At 47.0% G+C, this 25141-nt stretch overlaps 1 protein-coding gene across 7 annotated transcripts in view; it reads left to right on the forward strand.

Moving 5' to 3' along the window:
- Positions 1-857: 857 nt before the first annotated feature.
- The window catches only part of PHAF1 (phagosome assembly factor 1), a 38558-nt gene continuing 14274 nt past the window's right edge, over positions 858-25141 (forward strand). The window contains exons 1-10 of one of the 7 annotated variants that reach the window (XM_077984221.1): positions 858-930; positions 1045-1165; positions 8809-8950; positions 10677-10759; positions 16040-16123; positions 20741-20784; positions 21891-21970; positions 22262-22356; positions 24260-24357; positions 24447-24559. In XM_077984221.1, coding sequence (XP_077840347.1) covers positions 8905-8950; positions 10677-10759; positions 16040-16123; positions 20741-20784; positions 21891-21970; positions 22262-22356; positions 24260-24357; positions 24447-24559 — 643 coding nt within the window. In that variant the 5' untranslated portion in view covers positions 858-930; positions 1045-1165; positions 8809-8904. Of the gene's footprint in view, positions 1166-8808; positions 8951-10676; positions 10760-16039; positions 16124-20740; positions 20785-21890; positions 21971-22261; positions 22357-24259; positions 24358-24446; positions 24560-25141 lie in introns of all 7 variants that reach the window. The other 6 variants (XM_077984223.1, XM_001086873.5, XM_077984219.1 and 3 more) reach the window with 6 other exon arrangements.

Here is a 25141-nt window from a genome sequence, read left to right on the forward strand (position 1 = left end):
TGGTTGTGAGAACCCAGAAACTGCCTCCGTGAAGGCTTGGCATCAGCAGAGGCCTCGGTTGTCCTTTAGTTTCAGGGTGTCCTGGGGCACGGGCCAAAACCTCAGGCTGAACGTGCTAGAGGAACCTTCCTTTCCCTTGCAGATTAGGAAAACTGTGGCACAGAAAGTGCCATAGGGGTTGGTCAAGACCCCACAGCTTTGGTCCACGCTGCTGCGGGCGGCTTCGGATCCTGGTCCCGGGGGACTGCGCACATTTGGATGTGGTCAGCAGGGAGGCCTGGCCCGGCCCCTTCCCCTTCTACCGAGTCCTCTCCCCTAACCAATTCCAACCCTTAACGCCCACAGTCCTCACTCGGTTCGACTCCTGCCCCAGGGGCGACCGGGTGGGGACGTCATTCCTGAACAACTAAAAGCTGCTGCGGCCAGCGTCACCTCCAGCCCCAGCGGAGACGGTGGGGGCCGTAAGGCTTAGGGACTCCGCGTCCTCCCTCCAGCTGGGCCTCAGCGTGCCCTCTGTACTTGCCTTCTGCGACCAGTCAATGTGAGTCGGATGTGTGTGTGGACTGCAGACGGGTGTTGTGCAGCTGTGTGACGTGTGTGTTGTGTGGTGAACCGTTCTTTGTGTAGATATGTGACGTGTGTGTGCTGTGGTGCACGGATATAGGGGCTCACGAAGTACCGGACTCCTCGCTCCTAGAGCCCCGATGGTTGCCGACGTTACAGCCCTGCCCGGCTCAGCCTCAGCAACCGCGGTGGAACCCGGAGTTTGCGCGTGCGCGGCTCCGCCTCAGGCTCCTCCCCCGCGCTGGCACTCCCGCCTCCGCCGGCCCTCCCCGCGCTTTACGGCCCGGCACGCCACTTTTACTGCAGTCGCTCCCGCCGCCGCCGTAGCCCCCACCGTAGCTTGTGCTGCAGGTGAAGTGAAGTGAGGTGAGGTGTGGTGTTGGGCCGGTGCCGCCGCCCCTGCCGCGGGGGAGGAGGTGGAAAGTGGGGCTGCGGCGGGCCAGCGGGGGCGGCCTGTCAGCCGCTGCTTTGTCTCCTCAGCTTGGGTCCAGTCTGCGCTGCTGCACGGAGGCCGCCCGGGCCAGGCGAGCCGAACCAATGCTGGACTTGGAGGTGGTGCCCGAACGCTCTCTGGGGAACGAGCAATGGGAATTCACGCTGGGTGAGTTTGGGGTCCTCTGTCAGGACCCCATTCGCTGATCCTTGTTTTCTTCTGGGCTCTTCCCACCTCTGTTCTCAGTCTCTCACGCCCCTGCGCCCGCAGCTCCTCACCTCTTTCGTCCTCTCAGCTGTCCGAGCTCCAGGCACTAGACACCAGCTCCAAGTGGCCCGATTTGCCTGTCAGTTGCTCATCTCGGGTCTCAGCAGGGTCTCTTCTGGGACGGTGGGACAGTAGTAGTAAAGACAATAATAGCTGGCTCTCCCCAAATGCCTAATGCCCGGCCCTGCTCTTTTTGAACGTAATTCTCTCTAGTACCCTTCGCCGGCGCCTAAGGATAGGTACTATTGTTATTCCCATTTCCATTTTACAGACTAAATAATGGCTGAGAAGTGGCTGATCCCTCTGATCACCACTGTGGCCTGTGGTCTGTCTCTCACTGCTTTTCTGGGCTGTGGCTTCCTTCCCCTTTTTTGGATGGGAAACCTAGGTTTGGAACCCATGTTGGGGCTCTGGTCAAGGGAGTTGAGTTTGTGTGTGTTAAAGGAACAGCTGACTTGCTTCCCTCTCTTTTTTTTTTTTTTTTTTTTTTTTTGAGACGAAATCTGACTCTGTCGCCCAGGCTGGAGTGCAGTGGCGCGATGTTGCCTCACTGCAACTTAACGCCTCGTGGGTTCAAGCGATTCTCCTGCCTCAGCCTCCCCAGTAGCTAGGATTACAGGCACGCGCCGCCACACCCGGCTAATTTTTGTATTTTTAGTAGAGACGAGGTTTCACCATGTTGACCAGGCTGGCTGGTTTCGAATTCCTGACCTCGTGATCCGGCCACCTCGGCCTCCCAAAATGCTGGGATTACAGGCGTGTACCACTGCACCCGGCCCCGCTTCCCTCTCTTTTGAAATGTAGTCTGTATCGGATGCTGTAAGCCTAAACCCAGACCTCAGTTGTGACAGGTGAAGGTTGGATGAAATAGGAGTTAGGGGGACGTAACATTTAGTTTCTAAAAGATGCAGTTTGGTCGTTTGGGGTTTGCTGGCCCAGCTTTCTCCCTTCACCCTCTCCATTCCCAACATCACTGCTTTTATGTGTACAAGGATGTTTGTATTCAGTAACCCCTGTGTGTTTACTTTGATGTTCCAGCACTAAGAAAAGGGGGTGGGGGTAGGTGTTGGTGCTGTTTGTTTATGCAGGCCTGAACTTTAATCACTCTAATGTGAGCTACTGGACTAAATCAGCTGCTTCATTGGATTATATATTATCCTTGACTCTGGAAGACTCAATTCTGTGGAGACAGTGTATTGGAGAAACCAGGTGGTACAGATTGCTGGTAGGGCCCTGCTGATACTTAGTGGCTACATACATCCTGTGTGTTGTAAGAGCCAGTTTTTGTTGTTGGTGTTCTGTTTTAAGACAGTCTCACTCTGTTGCCCAGGTTGGAGTGCAGTGGCACAATATCAGCTCAATGCAACCTCTGCCTCCCAGGTTCAAGCAATTCTCCTGCCTCAGCCTCCTGACTAGTAGCTGGGATTACAGGTATCTGCCACCATGCCTGGCTAATTTTTGTATTTTTAGTGGAGACCAGGTTTCACCATGTTGGCTAGGCTGGTCTTGAACTCCTGACCTCAAGTGATCTGCCTTGGCCTCCCAAAGTGCTAGGATTACAGGTGTCAGCCACCGTGCCCAACCATAAAAGCCGGTTTAATTTAGGGGTCTTGGTCAAATTCTTTCATAACTTACACCACTCCTGCAGAGTTCTTTCCAAAATATTAGCTGGTACGAAATGCTTCATTCTTTTGTGAAGCACTAACAGCTTAGTTGGGAGGCTAGTGATACCATGCTAATGCTGTTTGGCTTTTTGTTAACTCCTTTCCTTCCCTCTCCTTGACAGCTTCTACCCAAGCAAGATCCTCCCAGGGCTGGGTAAAAACCACAGCCATAGCTTCAAACTGTGCTTGATAGTGTGACTAGGTTGTGGATCTCTTGGTGGTACAAGCATTCAGAGTCCCTTGGTCAAAAGTAGTGGCTAGGGACTGGGTGCAGTAACTCATGGCTGTAATCCCAACACTTTGGGAAGCTGAGACAGGAGGATGGCTTGAAGCCAGGAGTTCAAGACCAGCCTAGGCAACATGGTGAGACCTCGTTTCTACAAAAAAAAAATTAGGTTAGTCAGGCCTGTAGTCTCAACTACTCGGGAGGCTGAGATGGAAGGATCACTTGAGGCTGGGAGGTCAAGGCTGCCATGGGTCATGATCATACCACTGGGCATGATCCTGGGTGACAGAGGGAGACCCTGTCTCAAAGAGACCAAAAAAAAAAAAAAAAAAAAGTTAACTAGGATATTAATTGAGATCAGGATTTCCAGAAAACTGAGTGAGAGAGCAAGGCTTCTCTCGGAGCTGTTGTTTTGAGACCCTAACCCTGACACCTAGCTCTGGTAGTTTCCCAGGAATCAAGGATTTACATAGTTCTTTCAAACTGTCTAAATAGCAACCAAAAACAGTGAGAAGGGCATTTCTGTATATTAGGTCCAGAATTGAATTTTAGGGGAAAGCTCATAGACTGACCCAGAGCCTTCATGATTCCCGTGGGTCTTAAAATTCATTTTTACATGGTGTCTGCTTGAGAGATGGTGGTCATTTAACTTTATCAGTCATTTTCCACCCCTTTCAATCAGGAAAGTCATTTTCCACCTCTTTCAATCTCCTCCCTACCCCTGAACACATCCAAACTACATTTGGGGCTGTTAGGTAGGGATTGGTCTCAGAAGGGAATCTGTTTTAGAATTACATGCCTAGGCTAGTGAACCAGGAAGAACTTACCTCTTGCCACCACAAGCTTGTAAGATAGGTGTTGTTATCTCTTTTTGCCAGGTGAGGGACAGGTTCAGAGAGAGAGATGATAAATAAAAGTTGGCAAACAGGCATTTCCTGCTTCCCACGGCTCTGTCCTTCTGAGAGTGGACTCAACTTTGTCACCAGGTTTCTTATTGGAATCTGTGCAATTGCAGATGCAATTATCTGCCTGGCATCACAATGGGAAGCTGCATCCTGGCAGCTCCTTGGCTGCCTTCCTGGTGGTATAATGTTGGATGATTAGGGAAATGCCAGCAACACAGGGACAGGAAAACCTGGGCCAAGCAGAATCTCTGTGAATGTGAATGTCACTGATGGTTTGACCAGCGGTGGAGTAAAGGCAGTGCAGATTTGAAATGGTTTTTTTTTTCTTTTTTTTTTTTTTTTTTTTGAGACGGAGTCTCGCTCTGTCGCCCAGGCTGGAGTGCAGTGGCCAGATCTCAGCTCACTGCAAGCTCCGCCTCCCGGGTTCCCGCCATTCTCCTGCCTCAGCCTCCCGAGTAGCTGGGACCACAGGCGCCGCCACCTCGCCCGGCTAATTTTTTGTGTTTTTAGTAGAGACGGGGTTTCGCCGTGTTAGCCAGGATGGTCTCGATCTCCTGACCTTGTGATCCGCCCGTCTCGGCCTCCCAAAGTGCTGGGATTACAGGCTTGAGCCACCGCGCCCGGCCTTTTTTTTTTTTTTTTGACACAAAGTCTTACTCTGTCGCCCAGGCGGAGTGCAGTGGCGCGATCTCAGCTCACTGCAGCCTCTGCCTCTTGCAATTATAGATGTGTGCCACTAGCTAATTTTTTACTTTTAGTAGAGATGGAGTTTCACAGTGTTTACCAGGCTGGTCTCGAACTCCTGACCTCAAGTGATCCTCCCGCCTCGGCCTCCCAAAGTGCTGGGATTATAGGCGTGAGCGTTTGTGCTGGGCCCTGAAATGTTTTCGATGAGAGTTGCAGAATGTATTGATGCAGAGGCAAGTCTCTGAATTTGTTTTTGAAATTAGTCTTGAAAGGGACTAAAAAAGGTAGATTTAAAGGGTCAGTGGAGAAAATACCTTCTCCGAGATTACCTTGTTCCACAGAAACTGAAGGCTCAGTGTGTTGAAGGCATCATCTACCTCTGTGAATTGCTTACAAACATTGAAAATTAAGTAATAAACAGTGCACAGTGATTCATGCTTGTAATCCCAGCACTTTAGGAGGCTGAGGTGGGGGAATCACTTGAGCCAAGAGTTTGAGACCAGCCTGGGTAACATAGTGAGACCCTGTCTCTATTTAAATAAAAAATAAATAAAAATTTTTTAAAAAATGATCTTATTCCCTGAAGAACTTAGTCTAGTGATAGAGAAGGATTATAGAAATAGTTCGTTTTATTATAATCAAGTAGAAGATGTATAGGGTACTGTGGAGGGGAAGAAGGGACTTAACCTGACGTAGGAGTTCAGAGGAGGCTTCCTGCCAACCAACAGGAGCTGGAAATCTTCTAGTCAAGTGAAAGAGGAAAAGAAGAACACAGGAGAAAAGATAAATGATGTGTGCAGGGAACTATAAGCAATTTGGTATTATAATTAGAGCATGATGTACTGGTAGAAGAAGAAAATGGATTTCCCATAGTCCCAATTCTGTTTGGTTTTAGCTGCCTGGGATACTATCAAGGATACTTTGTGCTGGAATCTGTGCAAATCTGTGGAAAAGAGGATATGTATTAGTGAAGTGTATTGTGGGCATTGGTTTAGGAAGAACTGGATTTGGCAAGGTGGGGAAGGAGGAGAATTCTAGAGGTTTTTGACTTGAGAAACTCTGTTAGATGTTGGACATACATATTGAGACCTAGAATACAGAGAAGATGAAAAGATCACTTTAATCTGTTGACGTTTATTTGCCTTTAGATGTATATAGAAAATAGATGGAGATATGAGTCAGAAACTGGGTGGTTAGTTGAACCAGGGATGAGCAGAAGAAACATAGCCCATTGGAGAGACTTGGAAAAGTTAGAGGAGAGTAGTATTGGTGGAGAGACAATAGGAGTTCCAGAGAAAGAGGGTGGTCAACAGGATTCATGGTATAGGACCTAAGTGTTCACCTAATTGCTTTGTTTCACAGATGTGCATGACCACCGACAGTTGTGCCTGGCACAGTGATTGGGTGCTGGGAGGTATTGAGGTGAACAAGACAGACAAGGTCCTACCTCTGTGAGGATATAAGGGAGACTAACAAATAAATGGTATGAGAGACTTCATTGAATAAGGCGGTTAGGGAAGTGAGGTGTGACCAAGACCTAAAGTGCAAACAAGAGCCAGCTTTGGGTAGAACATTCCAGATTCCAGCAGCAACAAGAGCTAATTCAAAGGCCTGAGGTGAGAAAGAGCTTGATGTATGCAAGTAACAAAGGGTGAACGGTGAAAAGAAGATGTAGATGGCTAAGATCCAGAATATTCAGGGCCTTTGGTGATGACATGTTGCTTGGGTTTTATCTGCCTGCAATGGGAAGCCCTTCCATTGAGAGGTTATAAGCAGGCAAGTGATGAGATCTGTGAGACAAAGATTTGTGCGGTTTAGAAGGCTGACCATTCTGTTAGAGCTGGGATAGTGCTCCTGTTTCTTTGCCATTCATATAGTTAGTTCCCTTTAGAGATCTTTCGTAGCCCTCCTTTACCAGTAGCTGTGTGATGACCAGTCATCATGGCTGCTTCATCTGCTCTGGGTGAGTTTCTTCTTGGGTGACTCAGGATCCTAAGATGCTGAGACATCCTTTGATGTGGTAAGTGGAATCCTCCCTCAAGAAACTGGCATGGGCTGGGAGCGGTGGCTCAGGTCTATAATCCCAGCATTTTGAGAGGCCGAGACGGGAGGATAGCTTGAGCTCAGGAGTTTGAGACCAGCCTTGGTGGCATAGCAAGACCCCGTCTCTTTGGAAAAAAGAAAAAGAAAGAGACTGGCCATGTGGATCAGAGAAACCATGCAGCCTTCCTCTTTCTTGACATCTAACTGACTGAGCTTGTCTGTCTTCTGCACATGGATGTTTGTCCATTCCTCCTGGGATTGACAGCATAGATGTTCCTCCATTTAGGAATGGCAAAGGTGAGGGATGCATCCAGCTTGTTCATATTCTCGAATATTTATTGAGTCCCTACTATGTGCCAGGTTTTATGCTATGAAAGGCTGAAAAGTACTTTTTAAAGATTTTTTTTTTTTTTTTTTTTTTTTCGAGACGGAGTCTCGCTCTGTCGCCCAGGCTGGAGTACAGTGGCTGGATCTAAGCTCACTGCAAGCTCCGCCTCCCAGGTTTACGCCATTCTCCTGCCTCAGCCTCCCGAGTAGCTGGGACTACAGGCGCCCGCCACCATGCCCGGCTAGTTTTTTGTATTTTTTAGTAGAGACGGGGTTTCACCGTGTTAGCCAGGATGGTCTCGATCTCCTGACCTTGTGATCCGCCCGTCTCGGCCTCCCAAAGTGCTGGGATTACAGGCTTGAGCCACCGCGCCCGGCCCTACTTTTTTAAAGATTATAAGTCAGCCTTGCGATGATTGCCTTCAACTTTCTTCAAATGAAGAATGGCCTCTCAGATGAGGGCAGAATCAGATTGTTTGTTTAAATGAGATGAGCCATGAGCTTTTTACCTTCTTTTTTTTTTTTTTTTTTTTTTTTTTTGAGACGGAGTCTTGCTCTGTTGCCCAGGCTGGACTGCAGTGGCCGGATCTCAGCTCACTGCAAGCTCCGCCTCCCGGGTTCACGCCATTCTCCTGCCTCAGCCTCCCGAGCAGCTGGGACTACAGGCGCCCGCCACCTCGCCCGGCTAGATTTTTTTGTATTTTTTAGTAGAGACGGGGTTTCACCGTGTTAGCCAGGATGGTCTCGATCTCCTGACCTCGTGATCCGCCCGTCTCGGCCTCCCAAAGTGCTGGGATTACAGGCTTGAGCCACCGCGCCCGGCCGAGCTTTTTACCTTCTAATTAATTTTTCATCTGTAAGCTCTTTTTTGCACATCTCATCTCTTTGACCTGGAGGCCAACTGATTTAAATGTGAACTGGCTGCCATCGGATGAAGCCATGGTCCCTTTTCCTTCCTTTCTCTTGTCACCCATCCTACAATCCATCAGTCCCACTCAGTAAATATTTATTCAACAGTCACTGGATTGGCCAGGTGTGGTGGCTCACACCTGTAATTCTAGCACTTTAGAAAGCGGAGGTGGGAGGATTACATGAGCCCAGGAGTTCAAGACCAGTCTGGACAACACAGTGAGACCTCTTCCCTACCAAAAATTTGAAAATTAGCCAGTTGTGGTGGCACATGCCTGTAGTCCCAGCTACTTGGGAGACTGAGGTGGGAGGATCTCTTGAGCCTAGGAGACAGAGGTTTCAGTGAGCTAAGATTGTACCACTGCACTCCAGCCTGGGTGACAGAGTGAGATTCTGTCTCAAAACAAAACAAAACAAAACCAGTCACTGGGTGGTTAGCTCTGAGCAGGGTATAAGGCATCCAGAGAGTGGTGAACAGCAGACACACTGTTTTCAAATTCATTTAACTATTAGTCTTTGTTTTTTGATTGTCCAGGACCTGTCTCTATGTGTGTTTCTACTTGTTTAAATTATAATGGACTCTGGAAACATTTTTTTTTTTTTTTTTTTGAGATGGAGTCTCACTCTGTCACCAAGGTTGGAGTGCAGTGGTGGCATCTCAGCTCACTGCAACCTCTGCCTGCCAGATTTAAGCAATTCTCCTGATTCAGCTTCCCGAGTAGCTGGGACTACAGGCACGCACCACCATGCCCAGCTGAATTTTTTTTTTTTTTGTATTTTTAGTAGAAACGGGGTTTCACCAAGCTGGCCAGGCTGATCTCAAACTCCTGACCTCGTGATCCGCCCGCCTCAGCCTCCCAAAGTGCTGGGATTACAGGCATGAGCCACCGCACCCAGCCTGGAAACAAACTTTTTGATGGTCTCGGTGAGTCCTTAGAATGTTGGAGATGTCATTGGAATTTGGATTACTTAAACTGGAGGCATATGTAAATCTGCTTATAATGGGCCATGAGTTAAAGAACCAAGTGTTAAGAGTTAGATATTCAGGAATGCCTCACCCTGTCGCTTTTTTTTTTTTTCCTCCTGAGGCAGCACCTGGATCTGTCACCCAGGCCAGAGTACAGCCTCCACCTCCCAAGCTCAAGACATCCTTTCACCTCAGCCTCTTGAGTAGCTGGGACTACAGGAGCACACCATCATGCCTGGCTAATTTTTTTTTTTTTTTTTTTTTGAGGTAGAGTCTCACTCTGTAACCCAGGCTGGAGTGCAGTGGTGCAATCTCGGCTCACTGCAAGCTCTGCCTCCCAGGTTCATGCCATTCTGCTGTCTCAGCCTCCCAAGTAGCTACAGGACTATAGGCACCCACCACCACGCCCGGCTAATTTTTTGTTTTTGTTTTTTTTCTGTTTGTTTGTTTTTTTCAGTAGAGACAGGGTTTTGCCATGTTAGCCAAGATGGTCTGGATCTCCTGACCTTGTGATCTGCCCGCCTCGGCCTCCCAAAGTGCTGGGATTACAGGTGTGAGCCACTGTGCCCGGCTGCCTGGCTAATTTTTTGATTTTTTGTAGAGGCAGCGTTTCATCCTGTTGCCCAGGCTGGTCTCAAACTGCTGAGCTTAAGCGATCCACCCACCTTGGCCTCCCAAAGTGCTGGGATTACAGGTTCGCGTGAGCCACTGCACCCAGCCCCTGTCACAATTTTTTTTTTTTTTTTTTTGAGACAGAGTCTCGATCTGTCACCTAGGCTGGGGGTGCAATGGCATGATCTTGGTTCACTGCCACCTCTGCCTTCCAGGTTCAAGTGATTCTCCTGCCTCAGCCTTCTGAGTAGCTGGTCCTATAGGCGTGTACCACCACGCTCAGCTAATTTTTGTATTTTTAGTAGAGACAGCATTTCACCATGTTGGCCAGGCTGGTTTCGAACTCCTGACCCCAAGTAAAAAAAAAAAAAAAAAGTTAGCTGAGTGAGGTGGCTACACTTGTAGTCCCAGCCCCAGCTACCCAGGAGGCTGAGGCAGGAGAAATGCTTGAACCTGGGAGGCGGAGGTTGCAGTGATCCAAGATCATGCCACTGCACTCAACCTGGGCAACAGAGCAAAACTCCATCTTAAAAAAAAAAAAAAAAGATGCATGGACCTTTTTTACATTTTACATTTTTATTTTTTTAAAGCTTATTAACTATCATTAGTGTTAGTCTCTTTTATGTGTGACTCAAGACAATTCTTCTTCCATTGTGGCCCAGGGAAGCCAAAAGGTCGGGGTTTCACCATGTTGACTAGGCTGGTCTTGAATGCCCGACCTCAAGTGATCCTCCCGCCTTGGCCTCCCAAAGTGCTGAGATTGCAGGCATAAGCCACTATGCCTGGCCCATGCATGATTTTTGTGATATCCACCACCACAGATAAGCAAAAGAGTCCTTGCATTCAAAGAGTTGGACACCTGTGCACAGTCCAAGTATTCTCTTAGTGCTTGCTGCTTAACTTTATTGTAGCTCTTACTGCTTATTGAACTCTTATTTACTCATGTATCTGTAGACCTTAGTAGCCCCTAAACATCCCCAGGCTTTACTATAGGGACCAGTGCCTAGTGAAGTGGTAGATGTCAATAAATGTATAGCCAAAATAACCACACAGGTTTCTTGCTTTATTTCAGGAATGCCTCTGGCTCAGGCAGTAGCCATTCTTCAGAAGCACTGTCGCATCATCAAAAACGTCCAGGTTCTCTACAGTGAACAGGTGAGTGGTGGCTGATTTGTTTATTGAAATAGCATCCCTCGGCAGTGAGTCACTTCCAGAGCTGATGCTTTGGGAAAGGCTGACTGGCAAGGATAGCTGTGTTCGAATGGGAGAATCTCTAGCACCAGCCAGTTATCAAGTATCTTTTCTTTGATTCTGAAACTTTTGCTCTTGATTATCTAGTGCAGCTAGGTTTGGAAGAGCAGTAATAATTGAACCTGTGTTTCACCTGTGCTCAACTTGCCTACAGGCCCTTAAACAGGGACTTTTCAGTGGTAGGTTGCTTCAGAGGCTGTCGCTGGTCTTTTAGGGTGCTTACCGTCCACTTCCGTGTTTAAAATTGTCTTTTCTGCTTTGTTGGTTAGTTTGTGTTCAGGATTGTTGTAGTGCAGATCTCTAGCGAGCACAGCATACCAGATTTGAAAGGAAACAGATATAATTCACCCCTTTATCTCTCTCAAAGTGTAGTCTTCCCACCACTGGACTCTCCGAAATCTGCAGTTCTGTGACACAGACCATGTGCCGCCATGTTGAACAGCCTTTGTGGTGTCCTATGTGTCACAAGCCTCAGGGAATAGTTTTGAGCCTACAGAGGCTAAAGGATGTCCTCAATGACTTCTCTGAGACCCTTTGAATACTAGTTTGATTATTTCAGTTCTATTTGTTCCAATTAGTTTCAGATCCTAAAGCAAACAAATGACAGCTTATTTCTGACATGAAGAATGTTATAAATTATAGGTGGGCAAAATTTCTGAGAGGCTTCTCAGTTTGGCTTGGAGCAGAGTCGGAATTGAGCCTGTTACCTATACCCAGAGATTACATTCTGCCATGTTGTACCCCTCTACCAGCCTAGTGAGACCCTCAGGTGAGAGATCTGAGAGAACACATGCTTAGTCTCCAAGCAAGTGCTTGAGTATTCATGTGCCTGTGACAGAACAGAGGACTTGTAGGAGTGCGCAAGGTTTCTTGAACCAGTGTGAATTCTCAATGCCAAAGTGGATTCTCATTAATTTTATTTATTTATTTACCTTTTTTTTTTTTTTTTTTTGAGACAGAGTTTTGCTCTTGTTGCCCAGGCTGGAGTGCAATGGCGCAATCTCAGTTCACCTCAACCTTCACCTCCTGAGTTCAAGCGATTCTCCTGCCTCAGCCTCCTCAGTAGCTGGGATTACAGGCATGTGCCACCATGCCCCCGCTAATTTTGTATTTTTAGTAGAGACAGGGTTTCTCCATGTTGGTCAGGCTGATCTCAAACTCCCAACCTCAGTTGATCCACCCACCTCGGCCTCCCAAAGTACTGGGATTATAGGCGTGAGCCACCACGCCTGGCCTATTTAACTTTTAAGAAAATGTATTTTACGGCCGGGCGCGGTGGCTCAAGCCTGTAATCCCAGCACTTTGGGAGGCCGAGACGGGCGGATCACGAGGTCAGGAGATTGAGACCATCCTGGCTGACACAGTGAAACCCCGTCTCTACTAAAAAATACAAAAAAACTAGCCGGGCGAGGTGGCGGGCGCCTGTAGTCCCAGCTACTCGGGAGGCTGAGGCAGGAGAATGGCGTGAACCCGGGAGGCGGAGCTTGCAGTGAGCCAAGATCACGCCACTGCACTCCAGCCTGGGCGGCAGAGCGAGACTCTGTCTCAAAAAAAAAAAAAAAAAAAAAAAAAAGAAAATGTATTTTACTTTTTTTGAGACAGTATCTTGCTTTGTCACCCAGACTAGAGTATAGTGACACGATCACAACTCACTGCACCCTCAATCCCCTAGGCTCAAGTGATCCTCCCACCTCAGCCTCCTGAGTAGCTGGGACCACAGGTTCATGCCACCATGTCTGGCTAATTTATTTTTATATTTTGTAGAGATGGGGTCTTACTATGTTTTCCAGGCTGGTCTCAAACTCCTGAACTCAAGTGATCCTCCCACCTCGGCCTCCCAAAGTGCTGGGATTACAGGCGTGAGCCACCATGACCAGCCAAAATTTTTTTCTTTTTTCTTTTTCTTTTTTTTTTTTTTGAGGCGGAGTCTTCACTCTGTTGCCCAGGCTGGAGTGCAGTGGTGTGATCTCGGCTCACTGCAAGCTCCGCCTCCTGGGTTGGCGCCATTCTCCTGCCTCAGCCTCCTGAGTAGCTGGGACTACAGGCGCCCGCCACCGCACCCAGCTAATTTTTTGTATTTTTAGTAGAGACGGGGTTTTCACCAAAATTTATTTCTTATATCACCACCATCATTGTTTGTTATTCCAATATTTGGGTATAAACAGTGCTAGCATTAAGCTGATTTCCCCCAATATCTTCTAAACAACTTTAACACATTAGCAAATATGGGTTTGACCAGGCACCGTGGCTCACACCACTAACCCCAACACTTTGGGAGGGCCGAGGCAGGAAGATTGCTTGAGTCCAAGAGTTTGAGACCAGCCAGGGCAACATAGTAATTCCCCATCTCTACAAAAAATTAAAAATTAAAAATTAACCTGGAGTGATGGCGCACGCCTATAATCCTGGCTATTCGGGAGGCTGAGGTGGGAGGATTATGAGCAGTGAGGTATGATTGTGTCATTGCACTTCAGCCTAGGTGACACAGCAAGACCCTGTCTCAAAAAAAAAAAAGGGGGGGGTTTTGAGTCTGAATCCTGATTTAGATCTCTGCTTTTCTCATTTGTAATTCATGAGAGTTGTGGCATATTAATAAGTAATCTAGTTATCTTTCTGTAAAACAGTATAGTTTCTTGATAATAGAATAATCTTCGGGTTTGTTTGTTTTTGAGACAGACTCTCGCTGTGTCACCCAGGCTGGAGTGCAGTGTCACGATCTCGGCTCAGTGCAACTTCCACCTCCCAGGCTCAAGCAATTCTCCTGCCTCAGCCTCCTGAGTACCTGCGATTATAGGCATATGCCACCATGCCTGGCTAATTTTTGTATTTTTAGCAGAGATGCGGTTTCACCATGTTGGCCAGGCTGGTCTCAAACTCCTGGCCTTAAGCATTCCACCTGCCGCGGCCTCCCAAAGTGCTGGCATGAGCCACCGCACTGAACCAATGTGATGCTTCTTAAATTTGGGTCCTGTTCTCTTCTTCTGCCTACTTTCTTCCCTTCCTTACCCATTTGTCTCTTTGTTTCCCAAATGCAGAAAACATTTTGTCTGCATTAAACGTTTCAGAAATATCTTCTTGTCTGTATGCAAATCACACCTTGGAAATGAAATGTCAAGTACATCCCATCTTTCTTAGAGGGATAAGGTATTAACTAGTAGCAGATACTTTTTCTGAACTGCTTCATATGGAGGACAGCTAGGTTACTGGAAGAACCTGCTTAAATGCCACATAGTACATGTGTATTTTGGTTTTAGAGATATAAAGTTTAATAAAACATTGACTCTGAAAGTAATTTGATTGCTTTTGAAAATTGCTAGGTTATGTCCTGAATTATAACAATGCCAGGGGAAAAAAAAAGATCAGATCTTGGGAAAGTATAGGAAAATCCAGATCCTGGCACATTCCTCCTCCAAGCAAGATTCCTGAGAGACTAAAATGTTGCTTCACTCTGCTTACTTCCATGGAATGGCTCTCTCCAAAATGGAACTTTGTGTTCTGGGTTGATACTGGTAATCCAAGGTCAGAGTTCATTGTTCCATTATCTTGCTTGAGACCTAATGGTTTAGACATTCATATAGACCTACTAGAAAATTATAACATTCTTCCTTTAGTTTTTGTCAAGCATGATGGTACTACCTGGGCCTGCTGCCTTGTGGGGATCATTGGGATGGAAGGAAGCAACCTGCACTAATCCCAAAAGACTCTTAGGAGAGAATTTCTCCAATAAGGCCAACACCAGCAGTGACTTGTGGCCTTCCAGCCTGTGTCTTTGTCTCTGATAGCCATATCTCCATCATTCACTTTGTCTAACTTGAGAAGCTCTATAAAGAAACTAAACTTTTGGCTGGGCGCAGTGGCTCACACCTGTAATCCCAGCACTTTGGGAGGCCGAGGCAGGTGGATCACGAGGTCATGAGATCGAGACCATCCTGGCTAACACAGTGAAACCCCGTCTCTACTAAAAATACAAAAAAATTAGCCGACCGTGGTGGCGGGCGCCTGTAGTCTCAGCTACTCAGGCGGCGGAGGCAGGAGAATGGCGTGAACCCAGGAGGCGGAACTTGCAGTGAGTGAGATTGTACCACTGCACTCCAGCCTGGGCAACAGAGCAATACTCCATCTAAAAAAAAAAAAAAAAAAAGAAAGAAACTAAATATTTTGAGCAGCTATGTGTTAAAGAAGGGTGGGGTTTTAAATGGTGTTTTTCTTTCTACTATTGGGCAGCCTCGATCAGGGCTGTGGAGAATCTTCAGACATTGAATCCTTGAATTAATTGAATTGGACCAGAAAGACGCAGATGGGGCAGGCACAAGAGGAGAGTGCTGTGTGCTCGGTATTGGGCTAGGTGCTTTCTGACCTACTGTCTCTGTCCTCCTAGCAACCCTGGAGGGAAGGGATGAAGGTATTCCTATGAAGAAACCAGAGCTTAGAGAAGTTTTGAGAGTTACCTAAGGTCACCAGGGTTCTATTCACTGCTTTGTTCTGCTACTCCCCTCCCCCAGGATTCAGAGGGGGCAAATGCAGAAATGTGACTCTTTAGATCTTTGATTTAGGCTTTTCAGGAAGAAGCACATATGAAATGGGATGGGAGGTTGGTGGGAGAGAGAAGAGGGATAAGAGGGTCATCTCATAATCAGATCACAGTATATTTCTTTGTCCTAGAATTTGATCTAAACCATCAAAGAATAAAAATGTGTTGCCTGTGGATGGTACGAACAGCCCGAGTCTGAATGGATGTAGGTTCAGCTGGTAGGCGTAAGCAGTATCTACTGAGTTTAGATCCTGGACTAGGCCTTTTCACATGACGTGTATTCCTCACCAACTGCTCTGTAGGTTCGATGGCAATGAACTTCATACCGCATATGTGGACCCTGGATCCTGAAAGGAAAATGACCTGTATACTCATATAACTTTGTCCCTTTTCCCAGGTATTTTTACTCAAGCCCAGAAGGGAGAGGCTCTTTTCATCCGATATTAAGAAACAGCAGCTGCAGGCTAGAAGTAAAAAACACCATGTATTCATGCAGCAGTTTTTTTCTGGTTTCCAAGCATCATTAGCTGGAGGAGAGAGGGACTGCCTGCACTTAGATATTCCCTGTGTGTTGCATTTATATTGTAAGGCTTTCAGTAGGTGTTCGGTGAATAAATCAGTTACTCAGAATGTGTTTTATTTTTGTTTTGTAGTCTCCTCTAAGCCATGACCTCATTCTTAACCTGACTCAGGACGGGATCAAACTACTGTTTGATGCTTTCAATCAGAGACTTAAGGTAACTATAAATGACAACTAATGTTTCATGTCCAGCTGGGCCAGTCTTTCTGGAGCTGATTAGTATGTGCTATTGTGAGATGTTTCAAAAACTTATAAGTAGGTGTGGACTTCTTTAGTTCAGAGATCACTACAATGTAGGGAACTGAAGCTGTGCCCATTCCCCTAAAAAGAGGGAAAATGGAAGTGGTTGGGATGGTCATAAAGAGGCTGGGAAGAGCTGCTTTCCCAGGCTCCAGAGGGGAAGGTGAAAGAGTGTTGAAGATTTGGGAAACATGCTGTGGGGAAGGGGCTTTCATGTCCAGGAAAACAAGATAGTTTTACTTTATTCTTTTGTCAAACACTGTAACTTGGTTAGAAAATGGAAACTGTTCTTCCTAGAATGCTGGGGCTTGGGTTAACACCACCAGCAATGAGTTGATTCTTTAACCCTGAGGAGGAAATGTAATAAAACAACTTACTAATATGTGGGGCTATCTTAATTGGCATTTGAGTGCAATTTGCTAATACCTGTTTCAGTCCAGTCTATTTTTTTGTTTTATTTTGTTTTGTTTGAGATGAGGTCTAGCTCTTTCACCCAGGCTGGAGTGCAGTGGCTCAATCTTGGCTCACTGCAACCTCCACCTCCTGGGTTCAAGCAATCTTCTGCCTCAGCCTTCTGAGTAACTGGGACTACAGGTGCACACCACCACACCTGGCTAATTTTTTGTATTTTTAGTAGAGACGGGGTTTCACCATGTTGACCAGGCTGGTCTCGAACTCTTGACCTTGTGATCTGCCCGCCTCAGCCTCCCAAAGTGCTGGGATTACAGGCATGAGCCCCCGTGCCCAGCCCAGTCTTTTTTTTTTTTTTTTTTTGAGACAGAGTCTCGCTCTGTTGCCCAGGCTGGCATGCAGTGGGGCAATCTTGGCTCACTACAACCTCTGCCTCCCAGGTTTAAGCAATTCTCCTGCCTCAGCCTCCTGAGTAGCTGGGACTACAGGTGCGTGCCACCACGCTCGGCTAATTTTTTGTGTTTTTCGTAGAGACAGGGTTTCACCATGTTGGCCAGGCTGGTCTCCATCTCTTGACCTCATGATCCACCTGCCTTGGCCTCCCAAAGTGTTGGGATTACAGGCGTGAGCCACCGTACCCAGCCCAGTCTGTTTATATATACTCTGTTTATAAATGCCTGGGCCTCACAGGTTAGTCATGTGACACCAGAGTCATGCCTCAAAGTCATGAGGTTGAATGGGCCCTGGGCAGTGGCATGCCAGAGTTGTTGTCCTTGGGTTACGGAGTAGCCTTTCCAAAAGACTTGGGTACTTCCCAGTTCTCATCATCCATGTCACAAGTGAACTGCTAAGGAGAGAAAACAGAATGTGGAAAGAAAATCAGTATGTGGAATTAGAATTCCTCATTCTATCCTGTCTTCATGGCCAGAAGTTCCACACTGGGAAAGGGCAGAGGATAATCATCAATATGGCATAATCACTAATTGGGGGGAAATTAATCTAGTAACATGGAAATGCCTTTACAAGTAGTCATTTCCCTTTGACTTGGTAAAAGTCCACTTTAGAAAATGTAACCCAGAAACACTGGGGGAAGGTAATGGCATTTCATGGTAATGAGAAGCTGGAAGTAACCTAAATGGGCAACAAAAGGGATGGCCAGCAGCCCATAGAATCACAGCATGGTGAAGACAATGTCATATGTTTAGTGAGTGCTTAGTACATACTAGGCACATGGCTGGGTGTTTCACACGCATTTTCTAATTTAATCCTAACACGCCTGTGAGTAGGAACTGTTTACTAGCAAGACAACCGAGGGACAGAGAGGATAAGTAGGCTACCTGATGCCAGGCTTTTAACTCAATATTGACAATATATGGTAGCTGACCACTTAGGCTCTGTTGATGGGTCTGGGAAATAAATGAGAAAAGCTGAAGAAATGTACAGAAGTGTGAGGAATGGGAAGTACCTTTGGATAGGAAAGGAGATAAAATCGAACCGGCAATCCTCTTCTGCTTTCTGTGGGATCCCCATGAAGGAGAGACTGGGGTCCTGCCTGAGTGTTCTGGAAACTGAGCAAGTAATCACCCAGATGTTTTTGGTTGGCACCAGCGTGACCTGACCTGTCTTCCTGCCCTTCCATCCAACACCTTGAGAATCCGCCTCTTCTGATGCTGCCTCCTACAGTTGCTCCCCACCCCCTGCCTCAAGCCTAAGAGAGACAGCCCTGTGGAATGAGGCTTTATAAGTCACAACCTTTACAGCCACCTGTCTTTTCCATTTTTATCTTGGCTGCTGCCACATCTCATCCCCTCTGGGGAAATCAGGAGCTTCTGTAGCCCAGAGGTGGAAAATTATGGGTTTTAACCTTCCCAGGGGCTTGTCCCTGTAGTGCAGCAAGCTCCAAGAGATGAAATCTGCTTATTCATGCTTCTGGTGACATGAAGGACTCCAGGGTGGCCAGCACTCTGGGTCCATTGCCACAAGTACTGCTTCGTCCCCTGTGATTAGCTCTGGTCCACTCTTTTCCTGTTGATCAGGCAGGGTCGAAGCACCTATATGTGTTAGATCCATATGGCTGTTGGCAGGTGGGGTGCCAGTGATACAGGAGGAATATCGTGCAGGCTCACTTGCACAGGGCGGGTGGTGGGAAGCTTTGGGGGATGATTGGCCAGCTGTAGGGATAGAAGTGAGGGAGGTGAGTGCCTGCGCCTGCTATGAGCCTTCTGGCTGAAGGTAGAGGCCCTCTGCTAGACGAGCCTCAGTAAAATGGCATGCCAGTTTGGCATGGTATACTCCCATGCCCAGATATTCTGAAGGGGACAGTGGCTATCTTCTGAATCATAGCTGTTCCCCTGCCCTTCCTTCCACAGCCCCTTCTGGCACTTCTTTTCATGCTTTCAAGCTTCACACCAGGCAGAATTGCCTAACATGAATTGAACACCTTCCCTATGCAAATTAATGAGTCCCTCAAGGGGCTTAACTTAGTGGACCAGTTAATAGAATACACAAGTAGGGAGGAAAGGGTTCATTCCAGTGCTGTGATTGCCTAGCAGAGGGAGCAGTTCTTTCTAGCATATAGGATCAAAAGAGCTACATTGTAGGCAAGAAGTTTCCAATTTGGTTCAGTGTTGTGGTCTCTAAATAAAGTTAGGGATAGGGTCTCTGGCCAAAAGTGAACCTACTATCTATTATGTCTCAGTTTCTGTGGCAGTGCCAGATAGTCCTGCATACAATGCCCCACAGCCTCTTCTACAATCAGGGTCAGATTGGCAGGACAAACATATTGAGCCAGCTCTGCTTGTGTCTCCACAATGAGAGCCAAACCTCCCAACTGGAGGATGGTAGATGGTGCTCTGAGCCCCTACTTGTGCTGCTGGCTGCCAAACCCTTGACACCATTGCATGGAGGACTTCATAGTGCTTATTACTTGGCACCACTGATGGCGGAGTGTTAGGTGATGCCTTTTCCTTTATCTCTGCCCTGCCCTGAGTTCTTTGAATTTCATCTGAGGCTGAACCCGTTAAAGAGCAAGCTTCACAAAGGTCCTGAGGCTTTCTTGTTTCAACCAGATCCTCTTCATCAGGGACATAACTGAATACTGTCACACTTGTGTGACAAATACTATGGCTTGCTTTCTAACGGGATAGACCTCCCCCTCCATCTTTTTGTTTTGTAAACAAAATCAACTTCAAAATAAGCTTCCTTCCTTCCTCCCTCCCTCCCTCCCTGCCATCCTTCCATCCATCCATCCATCCATCTCACTCTGTCGCACAGGCTGGAGGGCAAGTGGCGTGATCTCGGCTCACTGCAAGCTCCAACTCTCGGGTTCAAGCAGTTCTCCTGCCTCAGCCTCCTGAGTAGCTGGGATTACAGGCGTGTGCCACCATACCCAGCTCATTTTTGTATTTTTAGTAGAGACAGGGTTTCACCATGTTGGTCAGGCTGGTCTGGAACTCCTGACCTCATGTGATCCACCCACCTGGGCCTCCCAAAGTGCTAGGATTACAGGCGTGAGCCACCGTGCCCAGCGAAAATAAGCTATTTTCAAAAGCAACCTGACCTGGGTTTTAAAATGCAGCAAAGTATGAGATGGGAGGAAGGGAGCTTAGTGTCCAAAGCAGAGCCTTAACAAGCTTCATGTCTGTGGAAGAGATCATTGTCCTATAGGGTGGTGTGTGCTCCAGCCTGACCCAGGAGTGGATTGCATGTAAGAGCCTTGACCCAGAGCATCCATGGACATCTGTTGAGCAGTCCACTAGGAGAGGGCGAGGAGGTTATGCTGTGTGTTTTCTCCTCAGTTTCAAAATGAGAACAAAGGACTGTCGTGGTGGCTCATGCTTGTAATCCCAGCACTTTGGAAGGCTAAAACAGGAGAATCATATGAACCCAGGAGTTTGAGACCAGCCCGGGCAACATAGTCTTTTAGTTTTGCTAGGATTCTATCTCTACAAAAAGTTTTTTTAAAAATTTTAAATGAGAACAAAAGACAACATGCAGTGCTTCCATAAAATTTCTATTAGTAATAGATTTTTTTTTTTTACTAGTTATTCTATAAATGTATTTTTAATTGTTTTTAGTCTCTCATCACCTTCAGAGCATTGACAACTCTTAAACTTTTTTTTAGGTGATCGAAGTGTATGATTTGACTAAAGTAAAGTTAAAATATTGGTAAGTTTTCTCCCCTGCTGGTATATGTCACACTTGGTATAGACAGTCCATATATACTACCTTCGTTAAGTTAGTAAAGATTCACATCTGTCACAGATGTGAATTATAGCCTGGTGCCATGATTTCCTGAGGCAACCTTCAAGCCTGCTCAGTTTCCTGGAGAAGAGAAGTAAACCTCATTAAGAATACGTGATGTGTTTAACACTTCACGTATATGTCATCTAACTTAATCCACTCAACAAAGCCAGACCTCAGCTCAGAGGTGATATGACAGTCTCCTCGGTCATAGCTGCCCTCCCCCTGACAGCCTCTCTTATCACCTCTTTTCATGTTTTCATGAGTAATAGAGGTGGTACAAACCAGATAGGTCTGACTCCAAATCCTATGCTGAAGAGAATGCCAAAGAGACCACCATTTTAGAGCTCTAATGTACTTTTTTAGAATTACAGCGGGAATGACATGCACAATCCAAAGTTGTTGATCCCCCATTATGGCAAGGCAGCATGCCCCATCTAAAAATCTAGAATACTCCTTTCTTTTTTTTTTTTTTTTTTGAGACGGAGTCTCTCTCTGTCGCCCAGGCTGGAGTGCAGTGGCGCCATCTCGGCTCACTGCAGCCTCTGCCTCCTGGGTTCAAGCAATAGAATACTCCTTTCAGTAAGGCTCCTTAACTGGCTTCCCTTTCCCTTTTTGAGGGTGTGAAGAGGACCTGATTCCTGGGGCAGGCTCAGGCAGTTTTGCTGATAGAGGAGTAGACAAGCAAATGTGTGGTACCACTGGCCCCTGCAGGTTCTGGTTGTCTTTTAGTTTTACTGGGGCTTTCATACCTCAGAGTCTGGTGGCTTCTCTTCTCTACCCTCTTCTTAAGAGTCACTGGTGTCTTAAAGCCCCAGAGGATCAACTGTGTGTATCAGCCTCATGAGAATTGACCTTCTCCTGACCTCATTCTCTTATTTAAAAGTTCTCTAATTAAACTTTGTATTTTGATATAATTAGAGACTCACCTGCCTGCATCTTAAAAATAACTCTCCCAGCTACTATCATCTCACATGATCTGTGAGCCCATCTTGTGAAGCCTAGTATTAAAAAATATTTTTGTTTTTCAGTGGCGTGCATTTTAATTCTCAGGCCATAGCTCCTACCATTGAACAGATTGACCAGTCTTTTGGCGCAACCCATCCTGGAGGTAAGCCAAGTCATTCTGATTCCTCTGGTCATCAGTGGCAGTTCATAGCAATAAACCTGCCCAGTAGTGCCATCCCACCCCACTTGCTGGAGTCAGGCTCCCATAGGATTGTGGGGTTGGTACTTGGGTGTGAAGGAAAGATCCTCCCCCTTGTTTTCAACTCAGTAGGTCAGTTCAGAAACAAGCCACAAGGAAGGTGTTGTCAGTCATCACTCCCTGCCAGGCTGGTTTATGTTAGCCATTTCAGATGCCAGTCAACCATGTTATTTTCTTCTCCCCCACCCCCAACAGTGTACAACTCCGCTGAGCAGCTCTTCCATCTCAACTTCAGAGGACTGTCTTTCTCTTTTCAGTTAGACTCATGGACCGAGGCTCCAAAGTATGAGGTTAGCCCTTCCTGTCCCCTGGTGTTTGTTGCCCAGTGTCTGTGTGGTATGGCTCAGCAGACGGTGTCATGGGATGGGGATAGAGGAGTGGGTATTAGATAGGCAGACTTTCTTTGGTTTCCATGTATTTGAGCTCTTTACGGGACAAGGAAGGGGCAGAGTGGGTGGGACTGACAGAGGAAGAACAATGCTCAGGCTGGCATTCCCAGGAAGAGGATATTTGCCACCATGGAGTGAGGTCAGGCTCACTTTTCAGAGATAAGTTCATTCATTCCTTATTTTCAAACTCCTAATCAGCAGTTTTCCTGGTTACCTAGAATCTGGAGATTTCATCCTCTGGATTTTCAATTACCTTTATTTTTGCAGACATTTCATTCATTCTTAGGGCTGTGAAAATGATAAGCTTTCATAATGCTTATTTTTTTTTTTTTTTTTTTTTGAGATGGAGTCTCGCTCTGTCGCCCAGGCTGGAGTGCAGTGGCGCTATCTCGGCTCACTGCAAGCTCCGCCTCCCGGGTTTAGGCCATTCTCCTGCCTCAGCCTCCCGAGTAGCTGGGACTACAGGCGCCCGCCACCTCGCCCGGCTAATTTTTTTGTATTTTTAGTAGAGACGGGGTTTCATTGTGTTAGCCAGGATGGTCTCGATCTCCTGACCTCGTGATCCGCCCGTCTCGGCCTCCCAAAGTGCTGGGATTACAGGCTTGAGCCACCGCGCCCGGCCTCATAATGCTTATTTTAATTAAGGAAGCATTTCTGCATTTTCCCCTATGAAGAAAAGGAAAACTAGGCCGGGCGCGGTGGCTCAAGCCTGTAATCCCAGCACTTTGGGAGGCCGAGGCGGGCGGATCACAAGGTCAGGAGATCGAGACCACAGTGAAACCCCGTCTCTACTAAAAATACAAAAAATTAGCCGGGCGCGGTGGCGGGTGCCTGTAGTCCCAGCTACTCAGGAGGCTGAGGCAGGAGAATGGCGGGAACCCGGGAGGCGGAGCTTGCAGTGAGCCGAGATCACGCCACTGCACTCCAGCCTGGGCAACAGCGTGAGACTCCGTCTCAAAAAAAAAAAAAAAAAAGAAAAGGAAAACTGACTAGGTGTGGTGGCTCACGCTTGTAATCTCAGCACTTTGGGAGGCCAAGGCGGGAGGATCACTTGAGGTCAGGAGTTGGAGACCAGCTTGGCCAACATGGTGAAACCCTGTCTCTACCAAAAATATTAAAAAAAAAAAAAAAAAAAAAAAAGGCCGGGCACAGTGGCTCACGCCTGTAATCCCAGCACTTTGGGAGGCCGAAGTGGGCGGATCATGAGGTCAGGAGATCGAGACCATCCTGGCTAACATGGTGAAACTCTGTCTCTACTAAAAATACAAAAAAATTAGCTGGGCATGGTAGTGGGCGTCTGTAGTCCCAGCTACTCAGGAGGCTGAGGCAGGAGAATGGCATGAACCTGGGAGGCGGAGCTTGCAGTGAGCCGAGATTGTGCCACTGCACTCTAGCCTAGGTGACAGAGCAAGACTCCATCTCAAAAAATTAGCCGGTTGTGGTGGTGCATGCTTATAGTCCTAGCTACTCGGGAAGCTGAGGCAGGAGAATCACTTGAACTCGGGAGGTGGAGGTTGCAGTGAGCTGAGATCGTGCCACTGTACTCCAGCCTGGGCAACAGAGTGAGACTCTGTCTCAAAAAAAAAAAAAAAAAAGAAAAGGAAAGGAAAACCAAGCAGAATTAAAGGTGGACTTGCATGGTTTTGGGGAGTTTACTGACCCAGAGCCAGAGAGCCAGGTTTGAGGATGTGCTTTGACCCTTTGACCTGAGCAGCTCTTGAAGACCATGAGTGACAGGGAAGACCAGAGCCTGAGTCCCATGACCTGTAGTGCCCTAAGTAAAACTCTTGACCTTTGTTTGCAGCCCAATTTTGCCCATGGCCTGGCTTCTCTCCAGATACCCCATGGAGCAACTGTAAAACGAATGTATATCTACAGTGGCAACAGCCTACAGGATACCAAGTAAGTGTAAGGAGCATGAGTTTCATGCTAAGGCCTGGGCTGCCTAGGAGAAAGAACCAAGCCTCTGCTCATTCTGTGCCTGTCCCCAGGGCTCCCATAATGCCTCTGAGCTGTTTCCTGGGCAATGTGTATGCTGAGAGTGTAGATGTTCTTCGAGATGGAACTGGACCTGCAGGTTTACGACTTCGGCTACTTGCTGCAGGTCAGTGACTGGCTTTGAGGTTGGTACATTCCCCATTATACCTATGTTGAGACAGTCTAAAATCCCATGTATTTAGGATGTGTCTTAGTCCATTTAGGCTGCTGTAACAAAATACCATAAACTGAGTGGCTGCTAAACAACAGAAATGTATTTCTTACAGTTCTGGAGGCTGGGAAGTCCAAGATCAAAGCACTGGCAGATTCAGTATCTGGATGCACCTGCAGTCTAGTTCATAGAAGAGACTTCCTCATATGGTGCAAGGGGCTAGCTAACTCCGTGGAGTCTGTTTTGTAATGGCACTGATCTCAATCCTGAGGTCTCTGCTTCCATAATGTAATCACCTCCCAAAGCCCTCCCCTCCTAATACCATCACTTTGGGGGTTAGGATTTCAACATATGAATTTTAGGGGAACAAAAGCATTCAGTCCATTGCCACATAGTTGGTAGAAGGCAAATTATGCAGATGTTTATGGTTAAAGCTTTTGTTTAGTTTTATCAAGGGACTGGACATAGTTTTTAATTAGCAAATCTTAATAAGCAACAGCACTGCTTCTCTCAGCATGCACATAGGCCTGCTGTGTG

Source organism: Macaca mulatta, chromosome 20, assembly GCF_049350105.2.
Source record: "Macaca mulatta isolate MMU2019108-1 chromosome 20, T2T-MMU8v2.0, whole genome shotgun sequence".
In the NCBI taxonomy this organism is placed as follows: Eukaryota; Metazoa; Chordata; class Mammalia; order Primates; family Cercopithecidae; genus Macaca; species Macaca mulatta.